Source organism: Canis lupus, chromosome 6, assembly GCF_048164855.1.
Source record: "Canis lupus baileyi chromosome 6, mCanLup2.hap1, whole genome shotgun sequence".
In the NCBI taxonomy this organism is placed as follows: domain Eukaryota; kingdom Metazoa; phylum Chordata; class Mammalia; order Carnivora; family Canidae; genus Canis; species Canis lupus.
The window spans coordinates 6,609,398-6,636,879 of record NC_132843.1 but is presented as its reverse complement, the minus strand read 5'-3'; the positions used below and the strand labels follow the sequence as shown (position 1 = coordinate 6,636,879).

The 27,482-nt window shown below is 43.2% G+C and overlaps 1 protein-coding gene across 1 annotated transcript; it reads left to right on the top strand.

Moving 5' to 3' along the window:
• Window positions 1-27,279, top strand: RAB12 (RAB12, member RAS oncogene family). Its single transcript, XM_072828753.1, has 6 exons — window positions 1-502; window positions 16,792-16,852; window positions 22,977-23,115; window positions 24,186-24,275; window positions 24,739-24,843; window positions 26,062-27,279. The coding sequence occupies exons 1-6, from the start codon at window positions 1-3 to the stop codon at window positions 26,173-26,175; spliced, it is 1,011 nt and encodes a 336-aa protein (XP_072684854.1). The 3' UTR covers window positions 26,176-27,279.
• Window positions 27,280-27,482: the final 203 nt, after the last annotated feature.

Sequence of the window (27,482 nt, the reverse complement as noted above, 5' to 3'; positions counted from 1 at the left end):
ATGCTGCTGCCGCTGCTGCGAAGTAGCTGCTTCCCTTCCTCCTCTCCCGGCGGCGGCGGCGGCGGCAGCGGCGGCGGCGGCGGGGACGCGGGCGCGGGCGCGGGGAGCCGGCCGGAGGCGCAGCCTCAGCGCGGAGCCGCCGGGCCGCCGGGGCCGCTCGAGCGGGCGGACGCCGAGCCCGGGGCCGACCCCCGGCGCGCGGCGGAGGCCGAGGGGGCGCCGGGGCCCGGGGCGCGCGGCGGCGGGCGGCGGGCCGAGCGGGAGCCGTATGCGTGCATGGATCCGGGCGCCGCGCTGCAGAGGCGGGCGGGGGGCGGCGGCGGCCTGGGCGCGGGCTCCCCGGCGCTGTCGGGCGGCCAGGCTCGCCGGAGGAAGCAGCCCCCCAGGCCGGCCGACTTCAAGCTGCAGGTCATCATCATCGGCTCCCGAGGCGTGGGCAAGACCAGCCTGATGGAGCGCTTCACCGACGACACCTTCTGCGAGGCCTGCAAGTCCACCGTGGGTAAGGGCGCCGCGGCCGGGCCGGACCCAACCCCCCCCCCCCCCGCCCCGCCGCCGCCGGCACTGCCCTCCCGCGGTGTCCTGGGCCGGCGGTGCCCGGGGCCGTGCCCTCGGTCCTCTCCTCGCCTGCGAGCCCCCCCCCCCGCACCCCCTGCCGGGCGGCCTTGCATTCGGGGCGGACGGGCCTCTCCGTGAATTTTAGGGGGAGGGGCGGCCCCAGGGGACGTCCCTGATCCTTTCCTAAAGCCAGACCGAGATGTTCGTGTGGTCCCCACGCAGACTTGTCCCTGGGGCCTCCCGGCCTCTGTCGTCCGCGGCTCAAGCCCCTCGCGCCCCTCCCAGTCCCTGATCCCCGCTGGGTGTCGAGCCAGCGTCCCCTTTCGCACCGTGCAAGGGCGGTCATGAGATGAGGGTGATGCATTGGTCCCGTTCAGCCTTCGGGGACGGTGTGAGAGGCCACGGGAAGCTCCTGGCCTTTAGGTTACTCACCCAAGAAAAGGGGTGCTGCGAGGGGGGAAGCAGGCGGGCGGCGTAGTGAAGTTGCAGCTGTGCGCCCGCCCAGATGGCCAAAGTGGGTCATGTGTGGAGAATTCCGGTGCTTGAGAACCAGGGCTTATTCTGCTGATTTTGAGCTCACTTTTCTGATGCGCTGAAATAATGAAGTTTGAAATTCCCTGTGGAGGCTCTATGGAGACTATTAAGACTAAAACTACACTAAATTCCTCGTTTTAACTGTCAGTGAGGGTCAGAGGGACTTCAGCTGTATTTGTCCATGACCTCAAATAACCCTGGACTTGCTGAAATGGGGGGAGGAGTCTTCCAGAATCACCTGGATGGGTGAAGTACGGCAATGGAGTAAATAAATACAGTAGCTCTCCAGGTCAGAAAGCATTTTGTCCTCAGGATCTAAAATTGAAACTGCAGGGGAAGTTTTTTTAATGAAGTCAGATTTCAGGACTTGGAATTGAGGTTTGTCACGTTGGTGTGGGTCATAGTTTTTTCGATGGAAAACCCCTTAAAGCTGTCAGAGCTAGGGGAACCACATAGATGAGGTAGGTCTTCAAAGTAAAGGGCAGTCACCTTCAGTGATGGTCAGTAAAGGATTTCCCCAAAGAGGTCCAAGAAACCTTGAGTAGTATTTAAATTTGAAATACAGAATTATCTTGCCATGTACTTGTACACATATTTAGCACTGTAACCAGTGGTAGTCAAGGCAGTACAGTTTGGGAAAGAATTGATTTTTATTTTTATTTTTTTTTAAGATTTTATTTATTTATTCATGAGAGACACAGAGAGGGCAGAGACATACGCAGAGGGAGAAGCAGGCTCCATGCAGGGAGCCCGACGTGGGACTCGATCCTGGGTCTCCAGGATCACGCCCTGGACCACCTGGGCTGCCCAAGAATTGGTTTTTGAACGTCATGTGACAGATCAGTATACATTTCCAGTGTCTCGTTGGAAAATTAAACCCTGATTTCATACTGTCTTTTTTTGTTTTGCCATTGAGAAGTGTTTCCCTTGGTCCTTTTTTGGAATAGACTATTTGGGACATAACTTGCGTTCTCTGTATCCTTTGTTTTTAAAGTGATGCCCTTGGGACCATGCTATCATAATTGAGTAGCATACCTATACCGGTTTTAGTATCCAGTCTTGGATCATATAGAGGATAGGGAGTTACTAACGATCAAATGAGGTTTACAAACAAAAAAAAAAACAAAAACATGAGGTTTACATTGTACTTTTTAGTACCTGATGTAAGTAGAGTTAAAGCAATTCAGAAGTATCAGTTTTATAGCTGCACACTTAATATATTATAAAAATGAGGGATAATATTGTTGTACTGCATGATAAAAATTAGCACAAGCACTGATAGGTAAAGAAATGAGAGGTTAGGTGGGCGGAGGGGGTTAGGAGATGGGCAAAGATGTACTTTAGAGTGGGAAAGAACAGTGAAGAAGGGCTTTCTAAGCAGACTCTAAGAGGTCAGTTGTACGGAACTACTCCTACCCGCCCCCCCCCCCCTTCAGAGCCAATTGCAACTGCAGGTTTTCACTTGTGCTTCTGATTGGCCTGCTGTAGATCAGAGGTTCCCACAAACCACCTCCTTAGGTTTGATTAATTTGTCAGAACAGTTGGCAGAACTCAGAGAAATCTACTTACTAGATTACCAGGTAATTATAAACGGATGTAATTCAGGAAGGGGCCCAGTGTTTCCGTGATCTCCGAGCATGATGCTCTCCCCAAATGCTGCGTGTTCACCAGCCCCCGAGCTCTAAACTTGCCCTTTGGGATTTTATAGAGGCTTCATTACATAGGCATGGTTAAACCATTGGCCATTTGTGATAAGAGTCAATGTCCGGCCCCTTTACCCTCCTTGGGGCGGGGGACAAAAATTCAGACCCTCCAATCACTTAGTTGGTTCTTCTGTTGACAAGGCCCCATCTTTTGGTGATCTGGGGGGCATTCCAAAGGTCACCTTTATAATTTTCTCCCTAGAAAATTCCAAAGGTTCTAGGAGCTCTGGGACTGGAATGGGGACAAAGTCCAAATATATATATTTCTTAGTATAAATCTCAATCTCATAGCCACATTCTGGGAAAGACTCATTAGTAGACGTTGGGAATAAGGCTTTTAAGACCTTGACTGCCGTGCTAAGGAGCATGGACCTTATCCATAGCAACTGGATCTGGAAAGGCCTCTGAATATAGCATTGGCATGGAGACAGTGAAGCTAATTTGGCAGGATTACATAGGATATTTATTTGGGAATGATGAAGAAACAGGAGGCAAGGAGACCAGGCAGTTTGGTTCTCTGTCCTTTTGGCAAACATAAATATATACACTTCACATATCTCCCACACTGCCACCACTGTGGGGTTCCTTGTGATTGGGTTTTTGCCTTGCTCATTTTTATTTCTTCCAGGCATAGCCTAGATAGTACTTGGCTGGTAAGTGTTTATTAATTGTGGGACGTTCAGAGAAAGTTGATCACCTCTGGTCTGATCCACAGTATTAAGACCCTTCAGGAAACCTAAGTAGTCCCCCTTCCATCTCTGCCTCACAGTTGCTTTTTCCTTCTAGCTGTCAGATCATTTATTGAGCACCTACGGGGTGTGAGGTACTATGCTATCCACCAAAGATTCAGTGGTAAAGAACATGTGGTCTCTGTCCAGAAGTGGCTCAGAACCTCTGGGGAGCAGGATGACCTGTGTTGGTAAGAGCAGTGTTGGAGATGTGTACGGAATTTTTGAGGAATGCAGTGGAAGCCCCTCCAATGGGGGGAGTAGGAAGAGGGCTTGTTGTCTGGAAGGCTCCCTCCTAATTGGAATGCTGTAAAGATAAACTCATTCCCCAAGTTCCTTTATAAAAATGGTATTTAAAAACAGTGTTGGGTGTGGTATAGGATTGGGGTTGCCTCACCTGAATGCCTACCGGCTGAGCAGTTAGCTCAGGCCGATTGTCCTCCTGAGGCCAGTTTTTCAGGTAGTACAGTTGGATCCACATAGAGAAAGATTCTCTTCCACAGCGGACTTTGCCTTTCCCTGTCTGGGCTTGCAGATGTGTGCTGCTCAGGCCAGCAGAGTCTGGAAAGTACCCCAGGCCCCACAGCGTGGCAGGGAGGAATCTGAGCATGTGTCAACCCAGGTGGGTCACTGAAGTGACGGCCTCATGTAATTCAGAGGTTAGAAGAGTGGCTCCAGTGAGTGCTTTTTTGTAGAGGATCAGTCTCACTTGAACTTTCTCTAAAAGATTATAGTGGAAACTTAAAGAGATTTGAGATAAAGAACTTTGTGAAATTATAAATGAGCAAAATGTTGACTTTTTTTGTGTGTTTTTTATCAAATTAGAAATTGATTTGATTTAAAACACAAAATTCACCAGGATATGAAAATCTAAAAAGACTGTATTTACTTAAAAAAAATTTTGTTTAAATAAAATTTTTTTAAAAGACTATTCACTAATTGACCTATGCAATGGAAATTGTCTAGATGGGGTGGTATTTTCAAGTGGGATTTTGTATCCATGGAATAATTACGCTGATATAATTAGCGTAATTTGACAGGTCCTTTGAAAAGTACAAGGGCAAGCTCACCTGGCTGGCTCAGTTTAAGAGCGTATGACTCTTGATCTCAGGGTCCTGAGTTTGAGTCTCACACTGGATATATATATTACTTAAAAAAAAGTATTGGAGCAGTTTTTAGAAGTTTAAGAAATGGAAACAAATTAGTTATGCTATAGAACTTTACAACTATCTAACATACAAGAAAACTTACAAAATTTACATTTCTCAGCCTCTTTTATTTCTAGCTGTTAACTTTGTTTGAATTAAAATGGTTTTACCAGGTAGCACCAACTTTCACCCCCACACCGGCAGCATTACATTCTAGAAAAAGCACTAGAGTGAGAGGAGGAACTGGGGCTTGTGATTTAGGCTCTGTCACCAACTGGCTTGTGTCTTTAGAGAAGTATTTTAGTGGTCTGTGCATACAAATGTAACATTCTTTTAGCAGTAGCTACTATTTATTGAATATTTAAAATGTGCCAGCAAAAGGGACACTGATCCTCATAGCAATCCTGAAAATTATTCCCATTTTACAGATGAGTGAGCGAAGGTTCAGAGAGGTAAGCAGCTTACCCACTGTGACACAGCTGGTCAGCTAGTGGTCAGGGCCAGGGCTACAAGTGAGTTCTTTCTGTTTGTTCCTTAGCTTACTCTGAGATTTAAAGTTACTTTGATTTGTGAAAATTCTGACTCAGAATCAAACACCAGAGTCCTTCACAACTTAATGGAATCTAGTCCCCCTGCAGGCCTGTGATGTCATTGATCTACAGTGTCCGTGAAATTGACTTCTTTATGCCACTGTCATCACTCATCGCTTGCCTTCTGGGATTTCAAAATATGCTCTAAGAACTGGATTTCTTACCTAAATAGCCATTTTAAAGCATCTTTGGCCTTTTGCATATTCATTAAAATTATCCAAAATTCTACATATATGAATAAGGAAAAGTAGGAGGAAGGCAGTCTAGACTAGAATTCTGATTTTCCTGGGCAGTAAAAATTTCCCCCAGCACTAGGATCCCAACCTAGGATTGCCAGTTTATTTTATTTTGCAACTAAAGACATTTTTGAAAGTCTGTCACCAACTTTTCAAAAAAAGAAGTAGACAAAAAAAAAAAAAAAGTAGGAAGGACTATCAGAATTAAAAAGTTCTTTGAATGTAGTCCTGAGAACCTTACCACTCTTCATTTTTCTCATTGTGCATCAATGCATTAGACTCTACAAGCTGGCCCCTGAGTGTCTGGTCATGGGTGATGGTTCTTTACTGAAGCCCTGTCTTCACTGAGGTGCTGGCCATAGTCCTTGTGTTCTCTTTGCTGGACTCATCCCTTTTGAGTCCAGAGTTAAGCTGAAGGCACACTGAGGACCCCTGTGCCATGGGCAGGGAACTTAGTGGTGCAGGTAGGTGACTGTATTTCAGTCACAGCTGAATGTCAGTCCCCCGCAGAAACGGTTTTCTGTGGGTTGGCCTTGAGTATTAGGGGCCATGCTGGATGAAATGCAGCCCACAAGTCTGGTCAGCTTTACCTGGAAGCAGTGGAACCGCTGTCAGGGGAAGCCAACTGCTTGTGCTTCGTTCTGGAAACAGGTCAGACATTTTTACTGGAAAACCCAGAAGGAGCATCTAATTCTGGATGAAAATTCTAAATTGTGTATTTTATTTTGGTCTTGTTTGCTCCTATGCAGTCTTCCATGCCATGGCTGATCTGCCTAAGTGTTTCACTTAAAAGAGAATTAGGGAGAGTAGTCCAGAATTCCCACCCCAAGAGCCCAGTGCCGAACCTCTCCAGTGCTGTCTCACTGCCCTGCCAGAATGATGTAACACGATGACTCAGGGAGATGTGAGTGTGAAAGGAACAGATGCGAATGGTTAACATTTCGTTTTTAAAACAGCAGATGCTATGTATTGTCATTAGCTTGATTTATTTAATGAACTTGGTGCAAACGGATAGGCTTGTGCAGAGCACGTCCCTTCTTGCGGAATAGTCAGCTTTCAAAGAAAGTATGGAAATGTAGTTGCCGTCTGTTGTTTAAGTTGAATAAAAATCTATTTAAAGACCTGGCTTAAGTGCATTCAGCCTTTCTGTCACTGTGCTGCACGGAAGAAGAAAGGTTTCATTATGCATGATAAAGATCCAGATTCTTAGAGATTGCCTCTCTCCCTCCAGCTCCGTGGAATCCGCCAGGAGCAATCTGCTAGCAGATCTTAGAACTGGCTTCAGAAGGCAGAGTAGGCTCCTCTGAGAACTGCTAAGTCCAAATTATTCTGCAGCCTCGAGTGCCAGATACATTGTTCTCATTAAGCATTTGTTGGCATTTGTAAAGAAAATGTAGCTTTATATAGTGAGTCCTTCCTGCAGGTATTATCAGGCTGTTGTATTTATGTAAGATACCATTCCACTAGCCATCTCGTAGGGCACAAAGCTAACACCTCCTTACCTGGCTTGTCCTTTTCAGAAGGGCAAGGGAGGGAGTCATGGAGATGGCCACAATAAAATGTTAGAAAAGAGGTAAAATGCTATATTGCTATAGTGAACAGAGGAAGAAATTGATTTTTCTCCTTTTGTCGCACACCTTTTACATTTGGAAAAACCAAAGCTACAGACCTAAAATAGTGCCCTTAGTTGAATGTGATTAGGTTTTTCAAAAACTCCTTATCCTTCAAAACCCAAAAACACAGTGCAGCCCTAACAGAACACTATATTCCATTGAAAACCTCTTCCCCCCAAAATCCGACAGCCTCCGTTGTTTGGTTTCTGGTGCTTACGTAATGCCTTCTGAGTTAACAAAACCAAATAATGGCCTGCAACTCCACACCAGGCAGGCCTATGGTGGAAGTAGCTGACGAATAAAATTCTCCTAGCTTTCCCAACCATAATTTAGCATTCAGGACCCCAGTGAAGGGACCGGCTTCTGTGAAGAGCCTTCGTGTTCACCTGCTTCCTCTCCCTCCCCAGGCCTGACTGTTAAGGAACCACACCTACAACCAAATTTTCACTTCTAAAGCAAAGCACTTTGCCTTCTCCCTGGCCACTCCTCCTCCTACATGCCCTTCTGCCCTCACCCCAGCGGTGTGACAGGTGGAAGGAATGGATTTCAGAGGTAGATGCAGGGTCCCTGGATCTGCCCTACCACGACGTGTGGGTGTGTCTTTAAGTGAGCAGCTTAATTTCATTTTCCTCTTTCATGGAAAGAAAGAAGTAGGGGGCTTCCAGACTTTTCGTATCTCAGGCTACAGGAATAAATGGAGATGAAATATCTTAGGTACCTGGCCTGAAAGAGAAAATTATAAACATCAATTGTGTTCTCTCCTCATTCATACCATAGATGCAAAAACTCTGGAACGCTCCAAAATGAATCTTTATCCTTTAGAGATACATAGTGAAATATATAGGTGAATGTGAAAATGGAAACGTAGGGGCACCTGGGTGGCTCAGTCAGTTAAGCATTCGACTCTTGGTTTCAGCTCAGGTCATGATCTCAGGGTCATGGGCTCGAGCCCCACATAGGGCCCCATGTTTTGCAGGGAGCCTGCTTAAGATTCTTGTCCTCTCCTTCTGCCCTCCCTGCACACGCACACGTGCTCACTCTAAAACAAATAAGCAGATCTTTAAAAAGGGAAATGTAAACACATGACCTGGGTAAAGTGCAAAATACTTTTGACAGTCCCTGCACTTTTTTTTTTAATTTTTTTAAATTTATTTATGATAGAGAGAGAGAGAGAGAGGGGCAGAGGGAGAAGCAGGCTCCATGCACCGGGATTCGATCCCAGACGTGGCATTCGATCCCAGATCTCCAGGATTGCGCCCTGGGCCAAAGGCAAGCGCCAAACCGCTGCGCCACCCAGGGATCCCAGTCCCTGCACTTTTATGAACCCAATATTAGTAGTCAAGTTAATTTTTTTTCATAAGAAGAAAATATTACTGATATTTTCTGTAATATTTTCTCTCGATCATCTAGGTTTTGGAGTTTCTTCCCCCAGATTCTCCTCCCCTCACTCAATATGCTTTTCCTCTTGTGACCAAAGGGAAGTTAACTCTGCCTTTTCAGAGAGGGGTCTGTCTGCCTGTAACCAGGAAGCAGAGGAAGTCTTGCTGCTGCAGGAACTGTCTGTCCAAGAAGCCGTGAACTTCACTCTTACTTGTTTTTTTAAGATTTTATTTATTTATTTGAGAGAGCAAGGAGAGGGAGAAGCAGGCTCCTCGCCGAGCAGAGCCCAACGTGGGGTTCAATCCCAGGACCCCAGGATCATTAACTGTCTGAGCCACGCAGGTGCCCCCCTCTTACTTTTTAAAAATATTTCTCTAACTATGCAAAACTAATATTAAAGTGATGTTTATAACCTTCCAGCTGTCCCCTCCTTTTCTCATCAACAGAGGAGGCTGCCCAGTGGGGCTGGAGGAGCACAGCCTGGCACCATTCACCGGGTTCAAATTCATGCCCTAACACAGCTTCGTGACTCTGGGCAGGTAGTAGCCCCTGACCTCAGTGTTTTCATCTGTAGAATGGGACAACAATACCTACCTCATAAAATTGTTAAGAGGACACACTGCAGTGAATTAATGGACGTAAAGCCCTTAGAATAGTGCCTGAAGCATAGTAAACAGCATAAAAGAGTTGTTAATCTTTTTATTATGAAGGGAACACCCCCCCCCCCCCGTGAAATTCTTTCTTAAGTGTATATACTTCATGAAAACGCAGCTGCCTGCCCATCCTGATGGGCTCTGTGGGGCCCACTTGCTTCCCCTCCCTGCCCGTCTTTCGAAGTCGGTCACCTCAGACTCCTCCCTGCTTCGTGGTGTTTATGGTACCCCTGTCTTTGTCCAGTCGAGTGTGAGGCTATTTCCATGTGCTGCATGTGTCAGGGATGGGGAGACACCGGGTGGTCTCTACTTGCTCGCATGGTGGCCTGTCCAGCTTGGGATGAAAGAGGCAGATCTTACTGATAGGATAGAGATTTCATGTCCTCAGGCCTGATGAGTGGTTTTTTTTCTTTTTCTTTTTTTAAGATTTTATGTATTCATGAGAGGCAGAGAGAGAGGCAGAGGGAGAAGCAGGCTCTCCACAGGGAGCCTGATGCAGGACTTGTTCCCAGGACCCCGGGATCACCCTGAGCCACCCTGGCATCCCCTGATGAGCATTTATAATGTCATAGCATCTCTTTCAGGCCAGGTACCGTCATATTTTAATAATAGTATCTACCACTGAATATTTTGCAATCAGAGCACTTGGTTTCTGTTGCGTTGACTTCTTTATATGGTGCTTTCCTGTGGGACTTCTGTTGTACTCTCTCTTCTGGTAGGTGGCATTTGGGCAGAAGACTGGCCCCACATTTGAGTGACTCGTTTTCCAATGTTAAATTTACCTCTATGTGACTTTGACTCTTTTCTTAATTTATTTTCTCACTCTCAACTCAGTGAAAATGCCGGAAATCTTCTCCCTTAGTAGAAATACCATGTCTAAAATTGGATGACTCCATATAAAATCTATATCCTTGGAAGAAAAGCTACTGTATTAACTTAAGATAGTTATTATTAAAGTGGCAGTAACATCACAACCATTTTTGAATTGAAACAATTTATTTCAAAGACTATGAAATCTTTCAACCTCCAAAAAGTATGAAGTAAAAGAAAATAAGATCTTGCGGGTATAGGGGAGATAGGCAAAGAAGAAAAAAGGGAGAAGACCATTGGGCTGTAATCATAGGTGTGGATCATGCTGTTAATCTTGCTTTTATTTGTTTAGCTTTTTGCTGGAAAGGAATGTGAAGAAAGAAGCTTCTGTTTATTTTTGCCACTTCCATTTTTGTAACTTCTTATGGCCTGGCAGAAAGAAATATGGTAATGTTTTAGAAATGTTTTGCCTTAAGGGGAACTTAGAAATCTTATCAGCACTAAGTATGCCAATTCTTTATGCCATTGCAAAGATTTATGAAAGATAAATACAAAGAAGGCCAAGTGCAAAGTTCAGCTTTGTTCTTTAACAGCTCGATTAGGGTGGTTCTGGGTCATTTACAGAACATTTCACACCTTTCCCTTTTTTCCATGCATATGACTCTTATTATAACCAGTTTTCATTGCGGCCAGTGTTATAAATTTGGATCTGGGTCTGGCACTCAGCCAGCATGTGATATGACCTTAAAGCAGATACCTTGTCCTCTGCCTACACTGGTGTCTCCCTCTGTAAAATGAGGATACTAATGCCCACCTCATTGGGCTGCTATAGGATCCCAAGTCAGCACGGAGGGCTTGACAGATGTCCACCATCATTGTTATTAAAGAAAAGTAAGATCAGGAACACATGGTAACTCAAACAGAACCATCTGTGCCCATTGATACAGGAATTTTAGCCCTGTGAATTGTGTCCTTTCTGATTAAAATATTTTTTGAAAGACTTTCATAGCCTTAGTAAGCTTAAAGAAAGGTAAGCTCCTGTTGCCAGAATGATTCACTTAGTGGACCACTTCCCATCTACATGACTGAATGAACTATTACCATAATACTCCCCCGGGATGAGCGAATGCGGGGAGAGGATATGAGTATATATTATTAGGACTGCCCTATCCTTTAAGGATTTACCATCAACAATTGGAATTGTAGGGGAAATGAAATATTCCATTTCTAGGGCGACATCTATGTGCCCGGCACCCGTCACTCAGAACATCTGCCTTTCCTTTCTACTAAAGTGTTTTGCATGAGTTTTGTTGTCCTGTTTTGTTTTTATGAATCAGTCCTGAATTCCTTAATTTTTCCAAAAATAGCATTTTCCTTACATGTCCAGGATTTGAAGAGGGGGTGTCTTTCATTGATCAGATTTACCAAGTTGCTAGTGTGTACCAGGCAGTGTCCTAGGCTATAGGGAGTCAGAGATGACCGTCCTCAGGGGAGACACCAAGCAACAAAGAAGGAATGATGTGATAGGAGATCCGAGAGAGTGCAGGTCTGAGAACGGAGTGCACAGATAGGACTGTGGGGCAGGCAGAAAGGTTCAGATGGGGAATCAAGTGGGATGTAAAAGGTTTCTGGGCAGACAAGGAGGTTCTCTAAGAAGAGAGACCAGCAAAGAAAGACACTTCTTTGCCAACTGCATGGGGTGTTGATTTAGGTCAGTATGACTAAGCCCTTTAAGAGCAGGGATTGTCCCCATCAACTCATGGTAGGGCTGACTGCCTCCACTGGTCACATTACCTGGAGAAAACTGGGTTTTCAGTTTTTCAACAAGGGCGGGAAGTAGAGATGCCACTCTTTCTGCCCCTTACCTGTTCGTAGACATTGGTCCTAGCAGCTCCTTCTCTGGGCCAGCTCTGTGCTGACTTTTCCTAAAAGGGATCCACTGAATATCTGAGGTTATTGAGGACTTACTACCTTCTATTAAGGATCGTTGTAACTTTTATGACCTGCTAATTCTTAAAATAGACAACATCGAGAGATTTTTTTATTATTATTTCATGTAAGAAGGTTTTTAGAAACATTTAGTTGTAGACTGTTACAAGCCAGTGTTTGCAAGCCATTAATTGGAGTCAGTTTCTAGTCCTTATAAGCCACTGAGTGGTGGTTCAATGTGGGAAGAGATACTGCATTCAAGAGAGAGAGCTATCTTAATGGGTTCTTTTGTGAAATTTTAGATTTCACCACTGGGTATTTTTCTGTTGTTAGTAAAGATGTAATGAATATCACTGAAACCAGACAGTCTTCATCTTGGCTCCCCAGATTCTTAATCTTTGTTTTGTTTTCCTGTTAAAATTAGTAACGTATTTACAATCAAAAGGTGATAACATTACCTCTTGTTTCCTGATTTTGAACACTAACACTCTTAGCTGTTACTTTTTATTCATTAGATTTTGTGGTTACAAAAGAGTCCTGGTATAGGATCCTTAAAAGCTGCAGAAGTTGTTCAGGTAGGTTGAAAAAGAGCGTCTGACGGACGTATTCAGGCTCAGAACAAGTCTTTTTTTTTTTTATTTTTTTTTTATTGGAGTTCAATTTGCCAACATTTAGCATAACACCCAGTGCTCATCCCTCCAAGTGCCCCCCTCAGTGCCCATCACCCAGTCACCCCCACCCACCTCCCTTTCCACTACCCCTTGTTCATTTCCCAGAGTTAGGAGTCTTTCATGTTTTGTCACCCTCACTGATATTTTCACTCCTTTCCCTTTATTCCCTTTCACTATTTTTTATATTCCCTGAATTAATGAAACCATATAATGTTTGTCCTTCTCTGACTGACTGACTTCACTCAGCATAATACCCTCCAGTTCCATCCACGTCAAAGCAAATGGTGAGTATTTGTCGTTTCTAATGGCTGAGTAAGGGCAGCCCGGGTGGCTCAGCAGTCTAGCGCCGCCTTCAGCCCAGGGCCTGATACTGGAGATGGAGACCTGGGATCGAGTCCCACATCAGGCTCCCTGCATGGAGCCTGCTTCTCCCTCTGTCTGTGTCTCTGCCTCTCTCTCTCTCTCTCTCTCTCTGTCTCTCTCATGAATAAATAAATAAAATATTTAATAATAATAATAATAATAATAATAATGGCTGAGTAATATTCCATTGTATACATAGATCACATCTTTATCCATTCATCTTTTGATGGACACCAAGGCTCCTTCCACAGTTTGGCTATTGTGGACATTGCTGCTATAAACATCGGGGTGCAGGTGTCCTGCCGTTTCACTGCATCTGTATCTTTGGGGTAAATCCCCAGCAGTGCAATTGCTGGGTCGTAGGGTAGTTCTATTTTTAACTCTCTGAGGAACCTCCCCACAGTTTCCCAGAGTGGCTGAACCAGTTCACATTCCCATCAGCAGTGTAAGAGGGTTCCCCTTTCTCCACATCCTCTCCAACATTCGTTGTTTCCTGTCTTGTTAATTTGCACCATTCTCACTGGTGTGAGGTGGGATCTCATTGTGGTTTTGATTTGTATTTCCCTGATGACCAGAGATGCGGGGCATTTTCTCATGTGCTTCTTGGCTGTGTCTGTGTCTTCCTCTGTGAAATTTCTGTTCATCTCTTTTGCCCATTTCATGATTGGGTTGTTTGTTTCTTTGCTGTTGAGTTTAATAAATTCTTTATAGATCTTGGAAACTAGCCCTTTATTTGATACATCATTTGCAAATATCTTCTCCCATTCTGTAGGTTGTCTTGTAGTTTTGTTGACTGTTTCTTCTGCTGTGCAGAAGCTTCTTATCTTGATGAAGTCCCAATAATTCATTTTTGCTTTTGTTTCTCTTGCCTTCATGGATGTATCTTGCAAGAAGTTGCTGTGGCCGAGTTCAAAAAGGGTGTTGCCTGTGTTCTTCTCTAGGATTTTGATGGAATCTTGTCTCACATTTAAATCTTTCATCCATTTTTAGTCTATCTTTGGTCTGGTGCAAGAGAATGGTCTAGTTTCATTCTTCTGCATGTGGATGTCCAATTTTCCCAGCACCATTTATTGAAGAGACTGTCTTTTTTCCAGTAGATAATCTTTCCTGCTTTGTCGAATATTAGTTGACCATAAAGTTGAGGGCCCATTTCTGTATTTTCTATTCTGTTCCAGACCTATGTGTCTGTTTTTGTGCCAGTACCACATTGTCTTGATGACCACAGCTTTGTAGTACAACCTGAAATCTGGCATTGTAATGCCCCCAGCTATGGTTTTAATATTCCCCTGGCTATTCGGGGTCTTTTCTGATTCCACACAAATCTTAAGATGATTTGTTCCAACTCTGTGAAGAAAGTCCATGGTATTTTGGTAGGGATTGCATTAAATGTGTAAATTGCCCTGGGTAACATCACAATATTGTGAAAATGTCAATGTTACCCAGGGCTCAGAACAATTCTTGAGAGAAAACAATGTAAACAAAATTTTGGCACTGCCTGCTTCAAGGGATTCCTCTAGTTGACCCTGAGCAGAGCTCACAAAAGAGGGATCACCTGCCAGTTCTTTTTAACAGTAGCAGCCACTGTGACAAATTTTACAAAAGTCACAGCCCCCTTTACTGAAACCTAAAAACAAAAAAACCTCAGAGTAACTGAGAAACAAAATAGTAGTCATGACAAAAATAGGAATTTGATTTGTAGTTTGCCCTTGCAGAGCAACAGGGGGAGGCCCTAACTTCAGCTAATATCGGAAGGACCGCGTTTGGTCTTTAAGCTGTGCCTGTTTAAAATCAAGACATGGGCAGCTGGAGTGGCTCAGAGGTTTAACGCTGCCTTCAGCCCAGGGTGTGATCCTGGAGATCTAGGATCGAGTCCCATGTCAGGCTCCCTGCATGGAGCCTGCTTCTCCCTCTGCCTGTGTCTCTGCCTCTCTGTGTCTCTCATATAATAATAAAAATAATAAATATAAATAATAAAAATAAATAAAATAAAATAAAGATGTAACAAATCTCTCCAGGCTGTTTTTTGTGCCTTATAGAATATCACTTTAAGTTATGTGCTTCCCTATGATTGAGTCATTCGGGAACTCTGAGGATATTGGTAGCCCACAGACGCTTCCTTTTTCAAGGCTGGTTTAGAGTATCATTTGACTTTGAAGAGCAGATCCTTTCCAGAACTGAAAGTGAAATTGAATTAACCAGCTTTTGCTCAGTGACATTTGAAATTATGCCTGGTGTAAGAGATTAAGAATTAAAACATAGGGTACTCTCTAGCTTTGTTCTCCTGTGACCGTTTCCATTCCTGCAACTTCTCTGTGTTGTACAGGCCAAGAGCTGGCGGCCGCCCCCCTGCCCTGCTGCCCCGAGTTGTAAACACGTCTTTCGGTGTTGCAGTGGTGTCTGCGGTGTGTTGCTAATTATAAAAGTCACATGTCTTGCGCTTCACCTCAAGAACATCCTCTGGCTTTGCAGTGCTGCCTCAGATGCCGAGATGGAGAACCAGAGAGCGGGGTCCTTACCCGCTGGGTGGCGCACAGCGCTCACCGACGGACTCGGGCCCTGCCTGGCAGAGGTGCCTGGCAGAGGCCCGGCAGTATTGTGACCCTGGGTCCCAAGGAGCAGGCCCAAGTGGTTCCCGTAAGGAATGTCTCTAACTCTCAAATTCAGTCAGCATCCCTTTGGTTTGTTGCGAAAATTGTGTGAAAAACATTGTTTTGAAATCTACAAGCTTTCTATAATCGAGACCCATATAAGGTAACATACACAAATGGAAATTTGGTTTAAGAAATTCTCTGAAGGGGGATCCCTGGGTGGCGCAGCGATTTGGCGCCTGCCTTTGGCCCAGGGCGCGATCCTGGAGACCCGGGATCGAGTCCCACGTCGGGCTCCCGGTGCATGGAGCCTGCTTCTCCCTCTGCCTGCATCTCTGCCTCTCTCTCTCTCTCTCCTCTCTGTGCATTCTCATGAATAAATAAATAAAATCTTTAAAAAAAATAAAAAAATAAAAAAAAAAAGAAATTCTCTGAAGGGGGATCCCTGGGCTCAGCGGTTTGGCGCCTGCCTTTGCCCCAGGGCGTGATCCTGGAGTCCCGGGATCGAGTCCCGCATCGGGCTCCCGGCATGGAGCCTGCTTCTCACTCTGCCTGTGTCTCTGCCTCTCTCTCTCTCTCTGTGTCTATCATAAATAAATAGATCTTAAAAAAAAAAAAAAGAAAAGAAAAATTCTCTGAAGGCTTAAGGGCTTGATTAGGAAGGGACAGTGAAAAAAAAAAAAAAAAAGGAAGGGACAGTGAGTGATACATGATGGTTTGCTCAGTATTAAAATGAATAAAAAGTAAAATTGGTTAGGTTAACTTGTGTAAGTTTTTTAGAAATAATTCTTGTTCCACGCTATTGACAATGTAATAAAGAAGTCATGTTTATATATTAACTAAATTTTTTGTGGATGCTATAGAATTTAATACAGTAATTTCTAAATTCAGACTAAGGCTGTCTGAAATCAAGATTAAGTTTCCAGCATTTTTTGTAAGAATTTTCCCCAATATATCATTCTTTTAAAGCCATTCCATTTTTAATGTAATTATCAAACGCAATTTTTAAATGGCTTTTATGTTAAACTTGTGGTAGTAATAAATTATATTACGATTAGCAAATGCTACGTAGATAGTTTGGGGTAAAATATAACCTAGATTGACTTCATACAGTCTGTGTGGAAGTATAGACCACGTTACAGGTATTAATGGACTTTTGCTTTTCCTTTTGGGACTTAGTAATACCACATTTTTTGTTTTTCTGTTGATGATACAAAACGTACAGATAGGATTTTTTTATAGCAAATTGCATCTTTTTTGCTTCACTTTCATTTGCTTTATTTGCAGGTGTTGACTTTAAAATCAAGACTGTAGAGCTAAGAGGAAAGAAAATCAGATTACAGATCTGGTAAGTGGGGGATCTACACACAGTAACCACCATGTATGTTCACAGTCTGTACGCCTGTCTGATAAAATTAACTGTTCAAGCTGGCTTGCCTCTCCTACCTTTCCTCTCCTTTGCTCATCTTTAAGTAAAATGAACAGTGAGAAAATTTAGGAAGTCTACCTGTTTCATACTTCATTTGCACGTGGGGAGTGGTGAAAGGAGAATGTCACTTTAATAATTTGGAGCCTTGATGCCTCTTTTCAAATCATTTGACATACTAGCAAAATTGTCATCACTAAGATGATTGCTCAAATGCTTGTCTTCACATTTTTAAAGTGATTTTTGTCGGCTAGTATGCAAAAAAAAAAAAAAAATTCCATCACGTTCCAAACCAGATCTGTGCAGTTTCGAGGCAGATCACCCAGAGACAGTGGGGGCTGCCTGGGGGGGCTCAGTGGGAGCATCACTGTGGGATGCACATGCTCCCGCTGGACGCGTGGCTCATGCCACATGATGTAAGCCCCACTTGTACCAACTGGGAATGAATCAATCCAGGGCCGCTTTCTGAAGAGAAGCGCCCTTCTCACATCATGACCAAGAGCAGCTAAACCAGCCATGTGGTAGCTGCGTGGCACCAGGAGCTTTCTGTGGGCTCCCAGGGGCCCACCAGGGGCACTGGGAAACGACCTGCGGGGTGCAGAGCAGATGTGGTGCTGGTTTAACCGTGGCACCACCGAGGGGCTCAGAGAATGCCCTCTGTTCTTCACCTCCCTGCTACTGTGTACTCAGCCTACTAACTCCTCTGCAGGTCCACCTCAGCTCTGAGTGTCTGTCCACCATGTGTGTGTTTGCTTTCATCTGCGTTACTTGCTGCCTCATCTGTGGCATCATCGGTCACCTAATGCTTGAGTGTTAGTGCCATGCCTTCATTCTTCACCCGTGCCCCCGTGTGGGGCACAGCTGCAGCCCAGCCGGCATTGCTGCCTCCCGGAGGTGTCTGAGGTAATGTCTTCATTTGGTCACCTGCGACTGTATAACCCACTGTGAGGACTTTTGGGGTTGGGAGTTTGGGCTTTTGGTTTGATTATGAAACATTAACAGTCTAGCCCAAATACATGATGGCCCAAAAAAATGGGTGTTCATTTTATTAGCCCTTAATTGGAAACCCCACAAACTTTGGTGTTGCTGCCCATTTTTTTTGAACTCTGGAAGTGATGACAAAGTATCTCTCACATGAGCTGTTGTTTCTGATTATAAGCTCTCTAAGGTAAAGAGTCTTTAAAAGGATCATCTGGGAGATGCCTGGGTGGCTCAGCAGTTGAGTGTCTACCTTTGGCTTGGGTTGTGGTCCTGGAGTTCCGGGATCAAGTCCCGCATCGGGCTCCCTGCAGGGAGCCTGCTTCTCCCGCTGCCTGTGTCTCTGCCTATGTCTCTGCCTCTCTCTGTGTGTGTCTCATGAATAAATAAATAAATCTTTTAAAAATAAATAAAAGGATCATCTGAGGTACTTCACCTCTGTCTAGCACCTGTGGGTGAGATACTCTCTGAAGGAGATTATTGAACACAGGGGGATAGAGCTAGTATTAGAACGCCTGTGGAGCTTGCTTAGTGAGTGACAGCAGTGTCTAAGTGATGACATCATGGCCTGTCCTGTCTAAGCAGACATACCTTAATTACTGTCTTCATACTTCAGGTTTCATCTCAGGCAGCAGTAATCCAACCTATAAAAAGTCTGTCCAGATGTCCTGTGGCTCCCTGGAACTCAGCCCATTAAGGCTGTCTGGGCCAGTGACATTGGATACTTCTGGAATCTCAGGACAGAGCCTTTGAATCTTATCTGAAAGGGCTCACCTGTGAATCCCACCCTGTGGGGAAAAGTGTGCTGGTACAGTTCCAGGAAATACACAGGACACTCCGAAACCATATTTCTCTTGGTTGTAAACACATTCCCCACCTAACTCCTCCTCCTAACTCCCATCCTTGACTCTTCCAAAGAACACAACTGAGGGAGAAAAACAAGATTCAGTGAATGTATTGAAAGGTTGATGACACGTTTTCCACAGGGAGCATCCCAGTGATTCAGTGAGAAAGGAGGGACTGAAGTTTTCCCAAAGGTGTTTTCAACAGTGAATGACATGTCCCCAAAATGCCCACCACTTGTTAATCACACAATACTCAAAGTAAGATTGGTGCCATCCGAGGTGTTTTATGTAAAGGATTAAATTTCCTTCATTTACTGTTACACAGTAGATAGCAAGTATGGGAATCACAGTTCACTATTTAATACATGACTCCTTTCAGAGTCAGAAGCCTCGCCTGTGCTGTTGCTGTCATGGTCTGCTTTGTTGGGGGAGTGTTGTCACCACTTTGCCATCACAGTTGAGGGCCCAGGAGGAGCCTGTGTAGTTGGAGAGGGTTCTTCAAAGAGCCTCAGCGGCCTTGCTCTGCTAATAATAGCTGTGCTCTGATTTTCTAGAATGTCAATCCATGAACATTCCCAGTTGGCTTTCACAGAGATCTGATTAGAAGAAATGCATTTTTTTTCTTGATGATTTCTGGATATAGCCAATATGAGAAAATATTAACCAGAGGTTCCTGAAAGTTTAAGGTACCATAAGCTGTAGATGGCATTGTCACACGTTTATGCTACATTTTATATCATGGCCACATTTTTTTCAGTCCCTGGATTATCTGTGGTCAGAAAAAAAGGACCACTTTCTCATCTCTTTCTTCACGTATGTGTGTAAGACCTTTATGTAAGTGTAGCTAAAACAAAGTGCGTCAACTAGAATATAGCTTCATGAAATGACATTCAGATGCGGTCCTACAGATTAAACACAGGGAATTAACATGTGTCATATATTGTCCCGTCCACCATGCCAGTCTTCCCTGTAGGAGATTTGGTTCTTATGCCAACATCAGGCTTATTTTTCATTCTCTGCTTGGATTTCATACACAGAAAATTAATAATGACATCTTTAAGTGGATATATTAAATGCAAGTAAGAATCTTTGAATTTTCAAAGCATGGTCATATTACAAAACTGGGGAAACAGAATTGCAGGAATTTTTCAATTTGCACAAAAAGCAAAGAGAGAAATAATCACCTCTTATTCCAGCTGCAGCAAATGACAGTTTAGCTGCCATTACTACCCTACAAATCTCTAGGAATGGTCTCTTTATCATGACAGTGAAAACTCATATTTATGGAGATAAAGAAGGGAAATATTAGGATTCTGCACCTTCCCAGAAAGAAGCATCATCAGTGCATTGGTGTCTTCTTAGCATCTCATTTTTTGAGAAGTAGGAACTTGGGTGGCACTTTTATGCTGCTGACACATAGGAGATCTGTAATAAATACTTGTTGAACTGTGTCTGCATTTCATTTCCCTGTTCTTTGTATGTGGTAGCAGATTATTTATTAGGGAAATAAATCAAGGAAAGGAGCTTCAGAGGACTAGACAGCATATTTGCACAACCCACATATTTTGGAAATAAGGAATAGTCAGTTTCTTAAAGGAAGATGCTTTCCTATCTCAAGCCTTCAGAGCCAGACACAAAAAGGTGGAATTTAAGGAATGACTTGACATGGGAGTGGCAAACTGGTTAATGTTTCCCTTAACTGGCTGGTTAATGTTTTTGTAAACTGAACTTGCTGGCTTATTTGTGTTAGAATCCCTCAGATTTTGCCTTTTGAGGTCTTGTCGTCTTCTGTTGTCTGAGTGAAAGCCAGCAGAGACAGCTGATTTCTTAATGTTTCTAAGATTCCTGGCTGTGCCACCCAGGCAACAGGTGTTTTTAGCTCTATCAGAAATGCCTTTTACTCTCCCTGTTCTTCAACTGTTGGCTTTTTAACACTTTTGAAATGTGCTGTAAGACATTGTGCCTTACATAACAATACTCTGTTACATCCAAAACTCTGTTAAAAGAAAGATTTCATGGCAGGTCTTCTTACCACATTTAAATAAATAAAAGCATTTAAAAATAAAAATAAAAAACCGTTATCTCAAAAAAAAAAAAAAACCATTATCTCTAATCTCACTATGTTGGAACCCCCAGTGTCTAGATTCTAATTCTTTGAATATGTGCAGAAATTAATGTCAGTTGAGTTATGCTAAATAGCCAGATTAAAGTTGCTTAGAATAAAGGCTTATTCTATTAAACTATTAAAGTATTATGCTCACCAAAGATTTCAGAGTAGTAAAATGTAGGGTTTTTTTTTACTTTTTAAAGAAATGAGATATTGTTTCTTAACAGTATCAAAACAGCACAGCATATTTTTAAGACATTAAAAATATTTGATCAGATCCTAATTTGATCAAGCCATAACTTGTGATAGAGTGGGAAACCATGCTCTGAAAGATTTAACTCTTTATTGATGCAAAAGTAATTATAGGGGCACCTGGTTGGCTAAGTCAGTTAAATGTCCGACTCTTGATTTCAACTCAGGTCATGATCTCAGGGTTGTGGGATCAAGCCCAGCATCAAGTTCCATGCTGGACATGGAGCCTGCTTTAAAATCTGTCTTCCCTCGCCCTCTGCCTCTCTCCATCTCCCCAAAAAAATTATTAGTTACACTCCTGTATGCCTAGGATTCCAGAAACAATTTTATCCATTGATTCCTTGTGTAAATGAAATGGTATCTGCATCAGTTCCTTCTCACTAACCTTGAAGGTACAGTGCCCATTAGTGTGGTCTTTGAGGTTTTTTAGGAATCTTGAAGAATTCAGTTCCCATCTATCTAGATGGCATTTCTAGATCAAAAAATAAAGTTTATTTTGCCTTAAAGTGGCATCAACTGCCACATTTTAAACATGTAAACTTTTGTTCGGGACATGCTTAATGGCAGCACGCTGTGGGCTGGGCACCCTGCTGGACCCTGCTGGACAGAAACAGACTGGTCTCAGCCCTCCTGGGCGTTATAGTCAAAAGCAGCAGGGGATCCTTATATCCAAATGGCTTTGTTTTATGTGAAAATGAATTTGCCAACAAGCTTTTGTGTTTATTTGGCATAACAACAGGCATCACTAATGTGAACTAATTTGGTGGCAAGCTCAGTGATATCATCATTGCTGAAGGGAAGGGTATTTTAGGGATACAGTCCCACAAAGTGCACCTCAAGAGAAGTAGTCTTTGGTCAAATGCATTTGGGAAAAGGTACACATTCTCTCCACTCCGCGGAAACCCACATGCCCCCATCATTGGAGGCCCTGACTGGCCTTTCAGGAAGAACCCTATCTGTTCACCGCATTGCCCCCTGGCAATGTTCCTGCCTGCTTGACCCACCTGTCTCAGGTGGCCCTAGGGGGAGCATGCTGTTGAGTTCGGGTTCTGTGGGAAGAGCTAAATTACGGATCATCTTTAAAGAAATTTGTCTACAGATAAGAAGCCCTGCTCCATTGAGCTCATTCATAAATACATGATGGGTTTCAGCAGTTTCTTGGCTTATTAGATGGAGAAAATATGTCTTAGCCAGCTGCTGTACACTATTAGTATAAGCTTACATCATTCTTCACGTTGAAATGATCGACTTCAGCCTGGAGAATAAATACAGCTTCTGGCTTTTAAAGTAGTCAGATAATATTGAACTTCATCGTATTTGCAAAACTATCTGGTCTGTCCTACCTTCCCCTTTGACCCCTCTTCTGTTTTAGAAAGACTTAAGAAAATAATGAGACTGATTTTATAGTATTTTTCATTAGCAAGCGAGTCTTGGTCATCATCTTAAAAAATCAGATATAACCATTGATGTCGGTTAAAAGAGAGTTTGTAGGGGTGCCTGGCTGTCTCAGTTGATAAGACATGTGACTCTCTATCTCAGGATTGTGAGTTTGAGCCCCACATGGGGCATAGAGGTTACTTTAAAAAAAAAAAAATTTGTAGATGGTGTTAAATTTCATCATTCTACACATTATTCTCTTATTTTCAAAATCTTGAGAGAAATTGGGACTGTTTTTGTCTGAATGTAACTCAGAAAAACTACCTCTCACCCCCCTACCCCCACTAATACTGATGCATATGCATGGATGTGACTAGAATCAGCCTGCAGGGGGGCAGGGCGGGGCCTCCACTCCTGTTCACATTGGAAGGTGGAGTTGCCCCCTCTGGTTCTTATTTGGGAGCTGATTTTTGCTGCTATTTCGTAGGGACACAGCAGGTCAGGAGAGATTCAACAGCATTACCTCAGCTTATTACAGAAGTGCCAAGGGGATCATACTAGTATATGATATCACTAAGAAGGAGACTTTTGATGATTTGCCAAAATGGATGAAGATGATTGATAAGGTAGGTGTTGCCTTTTCCTGTGAGACCTATATTAATCACATAGACAGAAAGGCCTCAAGCATCAGGGCCCCGTTAGGTACTCAGTTTGTGAATCTGCTGAGGTCTTGAGATCAAATGCTCTCCCCCTTTTCATACTTGACTCTTGCTTTTTACCTTTTTGTGAGTTTCTCTAGTACTTCCCCTGCCCAGTCCACACCAGGCCTCATCAGGCGGGCACTGTTCTGCTCCCCACATGCCATGCTGAGAAAGAGACCGAGACCCCTGAGTACTTGGCCAAGGTCATACCATCCAGGTGTCTTTTTCTGCAGCCTGTCTCAAGTAGTTGTTTAGAATACCCCCAAAAATTCAATGAGTTATTCAAGAGAGTTTAGTGTTTTTAAAGAGAGATCCTACTGTACCTATATATATTTTTTAGAACTTAGAAACCTAGCTTTTTTCTGATCATAAGATTAATGATAATCTTGTCATGATAGAAAAATTTGGAAAATCAGGCACAAAAATAAATTTAAAAATGTATCGCAAAAAAAAAATGTATCGCTCTGCCATTCTGAAAAACTGAATTGAATCCATATTCCATGTAGTTCTGCAGCCTGCTTGTTTCACTGAATATCCTATCATGCCAGCCTATTAATGTTCTTCCAAAGCATAGGTGGTTTGGGTTTTTCTGAATGGCTGCATTCTTTTTATGTACGGTAACTTATTTCGTTCTCCATCTATTCTGTTGGACTTTCTTCAGTTGATGGCCATTTTAAGTACAGGGCTTTGCCTGTCTTGTGAATCATTTGCTCTGGAAGATTCTTAGAAATTATCATCAGAGGCTCAGAGTGTTGTGGTTCATAATGCCTGCTAGCAAGCACATCACTTTCTAAAGCCCTAAGCCCCATGAGGACAGTCTCCGACCCCACCTGAGTCGATCCCACCTGGGACAGGGCCGGGGACAGGGCCACTGCCCAGAGACTGGGGGAGTGGATGAACGCACAATGATCGCAAAGCAGCAGACTTGTTTACGTTTTCTGTCAGTATATGACACTGCCCACCTTTGAAATGCAGCTTCTTTTAAAATTCCACAGTACGCTTCAGAAGATGCAGAACTTCTCTTAGTTGGAAATAAGTTGGACTGTGAAACTGACCGAGAGATCACCAGGCAGCAAGGTGAAAAGGTGAGAGAAATGGGGAGAAGGGGACATCACTGCCCACACGCTGTGCGGTTAGCAGGTCGTAGATTTTTTTAAGTAAATGGTTTTTTTAATTGTGAAATAATTATACAGTCACATCCTTCTCAATTGTTTGGATTTAAAGGAGCAGGGAGTTTTAAAGATCATTTCGAGATGGGGGGCGGGGAGCGCAGTGTCTGCATCAGTATATACTACATTGTTCTCTAACCCAACATTTTCTACAGAGAAACGTTCTTTAATCCGTAAAATTGCTTTCATGACTTGTGCTCTGGTATTGCACCCTTCCGTGGAGAATCGAACTCCTTGAGCGTAAACGGGGCTTTGAAAACCTGGCGCCCTCCCATAAAGCCAGAGCGCAGAACGCTGTGATTCCCCCAGTCACAGGCCACCTGGCCGCACGCACCACTGCATGGCAGGCCACATGGAAAATGTGAATCTGTGTTCTCAGTTCGCGCAGCAGATAACCGGGATGCGGTTCTGTGAAGCCAGTGCCAAGGATAACTTCAATGTGGACGAGATCTTTCTGAAGCTTGTCGATGACATTCTGAAAAAGGTAAAACAATTAACAGCAGTCAGCTGTCTCATTTGAAACCTGTTGTTCCCTTCATGATGCTTTGGTTGAGAATGTTTTCCTTAGAAAGAGAAGCAAGGTACTCACTCAGCGGCGGTGAAGAAGCAGGTGAGATGGTTACGGTGGCCGGAGGCCTCCAGCTGTGGTGACCACCGTGTCCCGCCCAGGGCGTCTCCGTGTCCACAGTTGGTGTCCAGTAGATTTGCTGAGCCCTAAAGATGGTTGCGGGAAGTGACTAGAGCAGGTATAACAACAGGCCTTGTTTGTTTGACATTTGCTTTTGGTTTTTTTCCCCATTTTCCCACAATAATTAAGATAGATACAGACCGTGGGGACCTGGGGGGAACATGCAGGTGTCTCAGTGAGGTGGGAGCCCCTGCCTCACCCTCAGTGCAGTGCTTCCTGTGGGGCCTGATTCCATTCCCTAGGCCTTTCCGGGACACGAAGTTGCAGGAAAATTGCTAGACAGCATCGTCGAACAGCAGTTTCTTCAAACATTTATAGGCTTAAATTCAAAGATTTTTTAAAAAGAACTTTCCTTGGGTTTATGTTGTTACTACATATAATCTGCTAATCCAAACATAATTCAGAAGCTCCTAATAAAAGGATTGTTTAGGGGATTCCTGGGCGGCTCAGCGGTTGAGCACCTGCCTTCCGCCCAGGGTGTGATCCCAGAGTTCCAGGATCGAGTCCCACATCGGGCTCCCTGCATGGAGCCTGCTTCTCCCTCTGCCTGTGTCTCTGCCTCTCTCTCTCTCTGTGTGTCTCTCATGAATAAATAAATAAAATCTTTTAAAAATAAATAAATAAATAAAAGGATTGTTTATATAATTGTTAAGAGAAGTTATTTCTTCCCTTAGTGATGCTACCCCTGAGGGTGCAGAACCATTTTTTCCCTGTATTAATACATTAGATTTCCATTATCATAAGGTTCTATGAAAATACATGTTTATGAGGTAGATCCATCCGGTTTCTTTTACCATGCAGTATGTTGAGGACTGGCCAGTGTTTGTGCGTGACACAAAATACCCTGAATCTGGTTTTAATTTTTGTTGCTTCATATTTGAGCATCTAATTCAACGTCGATGATTGGAGATCTTTATGTGAAACTCCTTTGCTCCCATGTGTGGTCTGCAGAGCACTTACACCTACAACGCGTGGTTAAATAAATGTGTTTGTCTTTTTTCCTTTGTCCTTAAGATGCCTCTGGATATTTTAAGGAATGAGTTGTCCAATAGTATCCTCTCGTTACAACCAGAACCCGAGATTCCACCAGAACTGCCTCCACCAAGACCACACGTTCGATGCTGTTAATTTGCTACTTTGGAGACAAAGTGGAAATGATTCCTGGAAAGGGGAAAATGTTCTCTTCTGCACTACAATACAATCATTTTGACGATTTCCTTTCGCACTTTGTAATCCAAGTCAGAGCTCTACACTAACTTGTAAATATGCAAATATGCAATCCTGGGTAAGTTTTGGTTATAAATTCCATATTTCCCTCCAAATTATATTTCATTCATTATCCCAGCATCTGTTGTACATACACTGGGAAACATAGTACTTCTAATATGAAGAATGGGAGAAATGAAAGGTATAATGTTTCTTGAAATAAATAATTGTCCTCGTTAATTATAGTATGAGGACCGGAGACATTCTGATAAGAAAGAAAGTGGTGCTTTGCTTACCGTTTTAAAGAAAATTTGTAAAACTAAAGACTTTTTGGGAAAAAAAAATAAAGCTGTCATAAGTGCTTTTTCTTTATTTACAAGACATTTCCCCAGACGTAGCATCTCTGAAGTATGGGAGTATTTCTGCCACAAAGCAAAGCTCCGTTCACAGCCGTCTTTGAAGGTTATTTATTAATGTCAGTGTCACCGTAGAATACTGCTAGTTAGAGGGTTGGGGGTTTGACTTGGTCCTAAGGCCGCAGAATCTCTCTCATGGTTTCCTGATGGACATAACCCTGTGCTTTTAAGAACTGCAAAGATTCAATAAAGAAAGAAGTGTTTTTGAGACTATAGAAGAAGATTTTAAAACAACGCTGCTGTCCTAAACAAATCCTGTTTAAAGGAATTTTAAAGAGATACATTTTACTATATCAAAGAACATACGTATTTACCTAAACATTCTATACCTTTGTAATGATAAAACTTCTCCCCTTTACGGCGAAGCTTATTCCTATTAAGCCTAGACTGTGTTCAAAAGAATTTTTTTTTTTTTTTTGGTCTGATAATGAATTTGTGAACTCTATCTTTGGTATATCTTTTATTAAACTGCACTGTTTTGTTTAGTCAAGGTAAATAAGTAATTATGTATTTGAATAACTTGGCGTGTCTTGAGTGTTGTGATATGAAAAGCATTGTGGTCTTTCTACACTAATGAAGTGCAAATAAAATTTTGTATTTATGAATGACAGTTGAGTTGCCACATTTCTTTGTGGAGTTGCAGATTGTACACCATACAGTATTTTTCAAAAGCTTCGCATCTTAATCTTTGGAGCATTTTAGAGAAGAAAAATATAGTATCCTCCACTATGGAGGATACAGGCTGCTTCTCAAAAGTTAAACCTAAAACTATAATATGATCCGGAAATTCCACCTCTAGGTACATACCAAAAT

Excerpts from the sequence above, each read along its gene's own strand:
- RAB12 (XM_072828753.1), top strand. The coding sequence starts at position 1 with ATGCTGCTGCCGCTGCTGCGAAGTAGCTGCTTCCCTTCCTCCTCTCCC. Across the intron at positions 16,853-22,976 it reads AAAATCAGATTACAGATCTG|GGACACAGCAGGTCAGGAGA; the intron begins GTAAGTGGGGGA and ends GCTATTTCGTAG. Across the intron at positions 23,116-24,185 it reads GGATGAAGATGATTGATAAG|TACGCTTCAGAAGATGCAGA; the intron begins GTAGGTGTTGCC and ends AAAATTCCACAG.